We start from the raw sequence: 10,000 nt of genomic DNA, 5'->3' as shown, positions 1-10,000 counted from the left end.
CGTATAGAAAACAGAGCAACTTCAAGCAAATACTTTTCAAGAATTGTTGGACGGCTACATTAAAACTCACAACACAGTCCAAATCAGTTCCAGACAGGTCTGTAAAAATGAGTTATTCACTGTGTCGATTGTAGTTCATGCACTATCATGTGTTTGGAATTTGGAAAGAAAGTATTTCGATTGCTTGAATAGTTTTGAAAATACACGCGTTCGCATGTACCACATTTCATGAGAATCGATGCTTTAGCCCCAAATTCGTCTCTATTCTTAGGAATACCATCGGATCCAGAGATTACGCGGAGAAGTTAATTTGACCGATTAACACGATTCTCGATGGACTCGCATTGTTGGAATACCTAATGTGATGCAAATCTCAAGGTAACAACCTACATCGAAAGCAAAACGAACCATACAAAAATGTAGCACAACAATGCGTCGTTCCAACGCTACCGAAAAAGAGAAAAAAAACAGCACCCGTTGACCCACATAATGGAGCATTCATTCATCCATCAAATCGAATCGCCTCGAATCACAACGGTGGTGAAACGGACGGATATCTACATCTCATTTCCGGTTTTCCATTTCACTTACCTAGCCTAATGTCGGCACCGGCGAGCCGCAACTCATTGATCCGATCGATCGCGAGCAGCGTCGCCCCGAACTCGTCCGTATCGACGATGAAGGTCAACATCAGGTCACCGGACAACCGGTACAGCCGGTATCCATGCTCGGCATCGATACCCTCCTCCGGACCATCGGTATCGCCCCGTGGTTGTGGTTGGCCCGCACCATCGCGAGCACTTTGCCGATAGTCAGCAGAACGTGCGGGCGCTGCTCGACTAACTTCACCGATCTGTAGGTACTTCCGGTGCTGATAGTCACCCGTCATATCTACAAACGGTCGCTCGGGACAGGCAGTACCGGATGGTTCACTTTCCGTTGACCATGACGACGGTGCAGTTGATAATGTATCCGCTGATGAGGGTGTAGTTACGACGGTCGGTTCGGACACCTTGTCCTCGTCCACACCGTCGTCGTCGTTGCCGTCTGATGAACTCTCCATCGAGTGCGACAAACCGTTGACAGCTGTTGCATCCGCGATCGAGCGTGCCTCGATCGGTACGGTTCGACCTTGCGGCCGCTCATCCACCACTGCACTCGTTCCTTCGTGTGAGTTACTGTCGGATACAGATGGCGTCGTTGTCTTCCTGCTCATCCGGCGCCGGTCATCGGTCGGTTGGGCACCATCCACTTCACTGGAATCAGTCTTCGGTGTGCTGTAGGAACTGCTATCTAGTGCGCCCGGTATAACGAAGGTTCCGGCATCCGGGACCTCTTGTGATAGTGCCGTGATCGTGGAAGAACTGGTTGGTGTTCGTGCTCGCGTACTTGATAGGGTCGGTAGGGTGGTGGCAATCGGTTTTGGTCGACCGTTCGGTTGAGCATTGGCAGTTAAGCAGCACAGGATGAGCAGCAATACTGTGAACGAAATAAACAAAGTTCCATCAAACCACACTTCTTAGTAGCGTCCAAATGATATCAAGGTAAAAGGAGGGCACGTGTCGTGACATCCTGTCGCAAACCCCTCGCTTCTACGGTAGAACTGCCGATAGAAGAACGGTCCATTAAGCGGATCGATGCGCCCAATCGAGGGTGTAATGTGAACCACAGGGAACCGGGTCATTAATGCACCATAAGGAACACGACGACGGGACGTGGTGAGCATCGGAAGAAATTAGGCGGCGTGCCTCTCGAACCGTAACGATCGTCCGGTCCGGGGGTCTTCGTAGGGTAAACACGTGCAAGAAGCAGCACGCAGCGGGTGCGGGAACGGTTCACTGACCAACGCATGGGTGGGTGCACGGACCGCGCATGACTGCGTGCAGCGCGTGAGCCCAAATGTTGTCATAAATATGCTGCATTTATGAAACAATGCTGCACGCCCATCAATCGGTACAATCGGTTTATGCTTCATCGGGTTTCGATCGCTTCCCGCATTGTACGGTCGCTTACAAGCGATCATTTTTTTTTTTGCTTCATTAACCCAGGATTGCTGAGTCTTGCGAGGAGCCCGTTCGGCCCATGTCCTACCATTCCCGTCTGGCGATGAAGGGAAATTTCGCGCGATAGATAAATGCATCCGTGGAACCGTAACGCAACCGTTTCTCCAATTAAACCGCTCGATCGATAAGATGCTGATGAACGCAGACAGCACACCTGCGAGATGCTACAGCCACAGCATAATGATGATTCATCATTATGGCAATGACGAATAACGAGCCGACTTGTGCTCGTGGGCTTATCGCGCCTCATCTTTGAGGCCGCGATTGCAGTACACACCAAAGCGTGACGAGTCATCGAATTATCGCATCGTTTCGCACCTCAAAGTACCGCTCAACACCACCACCGCTTTGGCTCAGCATAACCGAATCTCGATACTCCCCTCCACCTTCTACGTGAAAGGAAAAAGTGACGCCATGGCCCATTAGAGAAAGGGGCTGCTGTTGTGGGGCTCAGTGAAAACTAGGCCACAAGGCAAGGTAAAAGTGCTTTCGATTCGTGATTAAATGCATTATTAATTAGCAATGGTGGAAAAATATCTAACCCAACCATGCCACATCCCGGTATCTTGGATTCTTTTTGCCAAAGCCAAAGTCAAAAGTGACAAAGACTCGCTACTTCTTCTACTCCGTTGCAGCAAGAACAAGAAGCTCCCCGGAAACACCGGGGTGTCTCCAAACGAAAACATTGGTCCGAGTTATGCGTGAATTTAAACAAATGGCTCAGCCACAAACGTTGGACACTTGGATGGTCGCAGCGGGACCACTGATCCGTTATTTACCTCCAAAACACGAACAGGCTGCACGCGTAACGGCACAGAATGCCAGCCGAAAACAAAAAAAAACGCCCGTACAAAAAGCCGATAAAGCATTTCGAGGGAAAACTTGTTGCGAAACACACTTACGCCAATTGACACCCAAGCGACGAACCCCCGATTGACCGTCCCCCGGGTTGTTGTTGCCCCCTCCATTTGTGACAATTTTTTTAAGCTGTGAACAAAAGCCAAACCTATCATCACTTACCGCTGATAAGACACGCAACCCTGATCGCGTTCATGATCGTCGTCGGCGCTAATCGCGGGCGGCGGTCGCGGTTTTAAAGCAAAACACAGCACTAATGATAATTCTCGGAAACTGGTGATGGTGTAATCAAACTATACTCCCAAGTATGGCCGTTTGGCCACGACTTTCACTGTTCAACCACGTTGCGAGCAGCAACGCCAGTTCGCTTGCTATGTTGGTTGCCGCCACCAGCTGGCACTTTAACGTTTGGTCGTTCTCGGTCGCGGTTAGCCGGTTTGAAGGTTGTCCACGGCATGCACACGATTATCATAATATTCCTACCAACGCCAGGGTACACACTGAATCGATGGCCACGGTCACACCAGGGGAATCATGCTTCTTCACTGTTCCTGTTGCTCGGGAAGCTCGGGGTCACATTTTCACCACGTCGCACTTGTCACTGGAGTTCCCGGGGCGCATTTCTTGCCATTCGAAGGGTATATCTGCCTGCCGGAAATCATGCTGGCGATTGATGCGGAGAAAGATTGGTTCATGGGTCACTGGATGAGTGAAGAATTGCAACCAACAACCACTGTTGGCAGAGCCCTTCGTGTAGCCTTTGGCATTCCGCCGTCACATTTACTTTTGATGAGCACACTAAGCACTATCCCGGGATTCAGGCCGCCGGTAATGAAGATATCGGGGGTTACCGAGGGTACGGTTCTGATGATTAACCCTGCCCTTTGGACTCGCGCACGGGCACGTGGCTGTCGTCGGTGTCCGTGTGCGGAGTGTTTCGAAAGCAAAGTATGCGACCACAAGACGCGATTGGTGGCAGCACGAAAAACACGTCCTCCTAGTGCCTAGCGAACCCAACCACGACTGGGACTAGGTAAACAAATGGACAACGATGCGGTGTGGTCCGAACCGAAAATGTTCAGGGGCTTCCCTGGCCACGGTACGGTTACGGGGTGTGCGTGGATGTTACGAAGCCTGCTCGGTTGGAGTTACCAAGGTGGAACGAAACACACGAAGCAAGACTTCTGGTGGCAGAGGAGGCGAAAACACAAAACGAAGAAAAATAAAATCGCTGGTAACCATAAGCAACCAACGAACGATCACCGGCCGTGATGATGGCTCGATGATTCATATTTATAAGCGTTTTGATCATTTGTTAGATCGATTAAATTGAAATAAATAAACCAGTGACGGCCTCCACCACTGCACCATCGAAAGTTTTCCAATTTCCTATGATGAATTTAATTATGTAACCCAAACTAGTGACGCTAGCTCGTCGCGCTTCTGATACCCAAAATGATTCCAGTGCCGTGATTCATTTATTCAAAAAGGTTCAACAAACCGTTAACGGCAGAAAAGATGGACGTACATCTCAAACAACAAACGCGCAAATGGAAATGCATTTCTCCTGTCCAGCAAGGGCTTGCGGGGCATACACCACGCATCAAACGGAGGGGTTTAGAGTTTAACGCACTGCTGGAGAGAAATGCTGTTCCGTTTGTGGTGCTACCAGCGTTTAACAGCAACAACACTGCCGCCTCGCCATTCCCGCCAAGCCAAACTGCCGTCACGAAAGGAAAGCGGTGAAAAGGGAAGGAAACATTCAACACGCACACGATCAATGGCGGCAACATACTTCTCGCCTCGTCTAAAGCTATTACCGGTCAGTGTGGTCGCTGTTGATAAAGGTAATGATAATGGTGGTGGTGGTGGTGATGATAATGATGATGATGTTTCGGTCCCACAGGACACTTGGTAGCAGACTACCGACCACCCTCGCGAAGTACCCGTCCATTGTGATCCCCTCGCTCGATCCAAACCACGGTCCTTCATTCGACAAACCAGGTGTTTGTGGTGTCGTTGCGTCCTTCGGCCACGGCTACCAACGGGAATACGGGGCTACTCGGGGTGGCCGGGGGTGTTGTACACGCAGTTCAAAACGTTGGAACTGGCGTTTCATGGTTCGGCAAGCACGATGCTAATGCCCTTGGCTGTAGGTTGCGTTGCGCGGTGGTGATTTTAACCACCTCTCCGCCTCTTCACACGGACTTATGTTGATTCGCCGTCGTCGTCGTCGTCGTCGAGGGCGTTGGTGCCGTACGTTGTTGGACAAACGACTAATATAATTGATTCAAACACACCTGTGTAACGCAACATACTCCTCGCCTTACAGACTTGGAGGACGCGGTCCAGTGCTCCTTTCTTTGGTTGATCGGATTGATTACTAGGCTAACGAGCCTAGTAGATATGGTCACATCCTGTCACGAATAAATTGCATATGCAACGAGCTTAAACTTACTACTTTCGCGCGTCCGGTCCAACGATTGATAAATGTTAGAAATCAATGCTGAAGAAAATAAACCGACCGAGTAGCGATCCAGCATTACTTAAAGCAGGTTAGATGATCAAAGGCCAGATCAAAGAAGGCTCAGCATTGGTAGGACCTGGTGGTCACACGGCGAAGAACAAGCGTGCTCAGAACCAGCCAGCCGAACGTGCCAAAAATCCGATCGATAACGTTGCTAGCAGCAGCCTGCCTGCTATGGTATATGGTGCTCTACTCTCTACTCTACGTCCGTTCCGTTGCCATAACAATGGTAAAGTACGCACTCGGGTCCAAACAAACTGCGGAACAGAACAGAATATGGCGTAGACAAGCAGGTGGGTGACTGACTGATTGAGCCGGCATAAACGGTAGCATTGGTGCTAAGGTGCGTCTTTGCCACCAATTTGTGCTTCTCCGGATAGTCTGCTTGTGGTGCGTCATGCTAGCTGGAAGAGCGTGGAGGGGGGGGGGGGGGAGGGGGACAGTACAAATTAGGGGTTCATTTCGCGTCTCCAACCGCCATTTGCATTGCAAGGTTCGCTTCCGTAGTTTATGCAATTTCACGCGTCACGGAAGCCATACCGGGGCAAACACTACTACTATCGATCGATCGAGGGGATTTGGAATTAGGAACCATATTCTACGCTTCCACAAAGCCTCCCATTTAAACACGTAAGCCAACCACTGCTATCAAGTCACTTTGAAAGACATTCGTTGCATAATCACATTATTCCCTCCGGAACGGAAGTAGCAAACGATCGGCTAGTTGACCAAATAGTTCTATCCCCATCATCAGCACATACACACGCACTTATCACAATGTTGCGGCCATTACCACTAACCTTCAGGTAAATCCGGTTGAAAGCAAAGTTAATAACTACCTACTAGGCTAATCTGAGCCCGAGGAATGTGAAACGATTCGGTTAATAACGAAAAATCCACTTCCATGGAGCACACACATCCATGTGTAACGCCGCTTTACTGTGTCTTATCTAACCTACCGGACTAATACCGCCCAATTTCGATTGGTCTTGAGCAAATTTGGTCTGACAAGTTCACTAGGTTCCAGCCACTTGGGCGCCGCCGTAACGATCGCGTCCGTTACGCACCGTTTCGCTGAAAAGAAGAAACGCGCGAGACCCGGCTCGGTGTGCAATACCTACGATTTGTGCGTGCGGCCGGAGAGACTAAACGAAACTGAGGGCGGTGAGCACGCCCGACACTACCGTGTGCCCTGTGTGCCGCATGTTTTCAAGGTTGGAAAACCCGATCCACCACCACCAACGATGGCGCTCTCCCTCTATCATAGTGCTTCGACGGCTCGGCAAGGTACGAACCGTTTTGTTTGGAGCCCGCATAGGCAACGGCGTTGCCATCGTGACGCTCCGATTGTGTTGTCGGTCAAGAGGAATTGGGTATGTTCTTTATAGAAAACTGGCCTGCTACAAACCGAAATCAAATTTACAAACCAAAATACCAAAATCGGATCACACTTGCTTCGGATGTTGGGTCACTAATTAAAGAAAACTTTTGAATAGCCTTCAACTCGGATAGTTTATTCATATTTTCATGCGCATCCGTTGGTATTGTAAATCGGTAGGCTGCCCTTGCTAGGTAAGATTTATAAGTATTATTTGGAATATTAGGTTCCTGCTGCGGCTGCTGCCACTGCTAGCTAGGTCGTACGTTGCTGAATGAGTAGTGCAGCCAGCTCATTACAACACACCGCCACAATTCACTTGGTAGAAAGTATGGTGGCGTTGAGAATTGATGATTGGCTTCCTAAAAACTTTGTACACCTTTTTGTCTCTATTCTGCGCTTTTGCCTATGTTTGCAGGAGTAAACGAGAATCGTCACATGTAGTATTTAAGAACCTTATAACCGTTTAGATAATAAACCGTATTGCAAATATGTAACATTCAGTATGCTAAGCTGTTTTCCTATTTTTCGCCGACAGTGTTCGATAGTGTCGATAGTGATAGTTGTATACAAATCTAGATAATAAGTAAGATTGAAAATTAATTATAGATTATAATAAAACTAAAAAAGCATTGATTTATCAACAAAGGAGACTTTTTATAGATTATACATCGTCAGCGGATGTTTATAGATGAAAAGTATGACTTTGTCATCCAAAACCAAAAACACTATGCATCATAGACAATTCCAAATAAGCTCACAAACTATCCTGTAACGTTTGGTGTTATATTTAACCGTGCCCTTCAGTGCAGGCTGTGGTATCCCTTGCAGAATGCATTTTCCTACAAGTGTGGTAGTTGAATCGATAAATTGTATCAATTTCTCTGTAACATGATGCGCCTCGATCCTTCCACTAGCTCACAACAGCGATCGCCCCAAAATGCCAATGGAGCCGCCAGCATTGGAGTAAATCATCGATTGTCAATGCAAATCAGAGGCGATGATAACATATAGGTTGTAAGGATCGAATACTTTGAACGAAAATCGAACTTTACGCGTTGTTACATAGTGTAATTTAAAATAGTGCGCCAATTTTGGCTTAAAGTAGTCAGGATCCACTAATCTGAGTTCCTATCTAGTAATCTACTCAGCCATTTTGCAGCAGCAGTTCTACTACTACAAACATAGGAGTTACTAGATAAAAACAAACTCTTATTAGAAGTTACAGAATACAATAAGTGCACTGAACCGTCAAATGTAAATCAACAACGTGTTGGCGGTTCTGCAGTGATGTTCCTTTCACATAAACCCTTCGCACGGCGGCGCAATCACTCCAGAGCAGCAGCTAAGCCCATTGGGCCTACTGCTGCTTTGTGGTGCTGCAGTTGATCATATTACAAAGTAACTGATTGAAGCATTCGTTTTATTTTAGATCCGTTTCGTCGTCGTCCAGCAGCTCGTCCACGTCCTTTTCCCAGTTGGCGTTGCGTTCGTTGCTACCGTCGTTCACCAGCTCGTAATCCTGTAACTCTGCTTCCAGATCCTTCTCCCATTGTTCCTCTAAAGCAGAATAAACAAATGGAACGAACCGAAGAACGTTAGTTAGTTGGTGTTACCGTATAAATAAAATTTAGTATGTTTGCCATGTTTCACGGCCCACATCAAAATTCTTAAAACTATATTAAACATAATTGGTTGGTGCATGTTTTTCGTCAACATAATCGAAATGAAACTGAACAATAACCATTTATAATACCGTTTCATTCCCCCCTCCCCTCCCCTCCCCTCTCCACCACCCTCCCTACCTACAAATGTTTGTTCACGTTCAGGTGGTTATAATAGTATCGAGTGGGTGTGGTTTAAAAGTATAAAACCAAAAAAATCTAAAATTTAACAAGTTATCGTTAAACTTTCTTTCCAGGCGACCCAACGCGCTAATTAAAACAGTTACAAGAACAACAACAACACGCCTCACCATTCTCTTTTTGGTTTGAATCAATAATTGCCTTAAAATTTATTTTCTCTATACAGAATAATCGTCTCCGTGTGTGAGTGAATGTGTGTGTATGTGTCTTTGAGTGGTTATTAGGGATTTTCCACTATTCTGGTGAGTTGCGAGTGTATGTGTGTCCGTGTTTGTGTGTACAGCATTTTATTATTAACTACTTGTTTTTGTTGCTGTAAATATGCGTTTATGTGTTTATGTGTCTTAATTGTGTGTATGCGCGCGTGTTTTCTGACCCGCATGATGCTTTCCAATCACATTGCCACTGCAGTTCAACGAAACAATAGAATATCGCAAGCCTGCTATGAACTTAAGTTTCAAGAATATCGTCCTGAGCCGATCCTCTGGAACGCAATCGTTCCTTAATAATGCATTGCTCTGCAACATCTTCAGTTATTGTGCTGTCTTGGAGCTTGGCGGTGTGATACTAATTATTATTGCTCTATCGGTTGCCAACACAACGCTCACAGTGCAATAGTGGTCCTACAAGGATGAACCAATAAGCCACCGCGGTAATAACAGTATAACTTCTTGATGCCACGTCCTGATAATAATCGAATTCCGCATTGTTTTAAATGTAATTATAATCATGATAAACAATACCTTCCTAACAGCGTGCTGAGCCGTGTGTATGTTAGTTTTGATCTGTACCCTCTTACCGGTATCGGACCTCACTATCTGTAGTACATGTTTCAAAGATCGTTTCCAGCAATGTTGACTTCAGACTTACAAGTACGATTAATTCTCAGAAACACACGCGCAGACAAACACACATACACGCAAAGACACACAAACAAGCAAGAAAACACACATACAGACGCACACACGTTGTGAATGTGAACGACAGAGAGAGTGAGAGACAATAGAGAGAGAGAGAGAGTGAGTGAGGATGTGAAAAGATAGGAGGAATTGGGAGGGCAGGAATACCGATATCGAATTGCGAACTACTGTCCTTCTGTTCTGGTCTTCCGTGAACACCAACATGACCATCATTACATTTAAATATATGTTTTCCTTTGGTTTTTTGTTTTTCGCACGATATTTTTGCATCAACGATGCCCAGCCTCACTCCCGGCTCTGGACTCCAAATCATCCATCGGCTGTATTGTCATATCTCTGTTGCTTCTTTTTTACATATTTAATCCCCAAAACACATCACATCACCCCAC

At 46.8% G+C, this 10,000-nt stretch overlaps 2 protein-coding genes across 18 annotated transcripts in view; both read right to left on the bottom strand.

The window, feature by feature from the left end:
- The window catches only part of LOC125950017 (protein bride of sevenless), a 10,017-nt gene extending 3,336 nt beyond the window's left edge, over positions 1–6,681 (bottom strand). Inside the window, exons 1-3 of the mRNA XM_049677574.1 lie at positions 6,408–6,681; positions 3,084–3,584; positions 592–1,479 (exon numbers count right to left, since the gene is read on the bottom strand). Of these exons, the coding sequence (XP_049533531.1) occupies positions 592–1,479; positions 3,084–3,117 (922 nt within the window). The 5' untranslated portion in view covers positions 3,118–3,584; positions 6,408–6,681. The remainder of the gene's footprint in view (positions 1–591; positions 1,480–3,083; positions 3,585–6,407) is intronic.
- A 266-nt stretch (positions 6,682–6,947) lies between these two features.
- LOC125950038 (synapse-associated protein of 47 kDa) overlaps positions 6,948–10,000 on the bottom strand; it is a 26,101-nt gene continuing 23,048 nt past the window's right edge. For 16 of the 17 annotated variants that reach the window (XM_049677605.1, XM_049677612.1, XM_049677611.1 and 13 more), the window contains one exon: positions 6,948–8,386. In XM_049677605.1, coding sequence (XP_049533562.1) covers positions 8,250–8,386 — 137 coding nt within the window. In that variant the 3' untranslated portion in view covers positions 6,948–8,249. Of the gene's footprint in view, positions 8,387–8,645 lie in introns of those variants that run through there. The other variant, XM_049677620.1, reaches the window with a different exon arrangement.

This window comes from Anopheles darlingi, chromosome 2, assembly GCF_943734745.1.
Source record: "Anopheles darlingi chromosome 2, idAnoDarlMG_H_01, whole genome shotgun sequence".
Taxonomy (NCBI): domain Eukaryota; kingdom Metazoa; phylum Arthropoda; class Insecta; order Diptera; family Culicidae; genus Anopheles; species Anopheles darlingi.
This window is presented reverse-complemented; position numbering and strand designations above follow the sequence as displayed.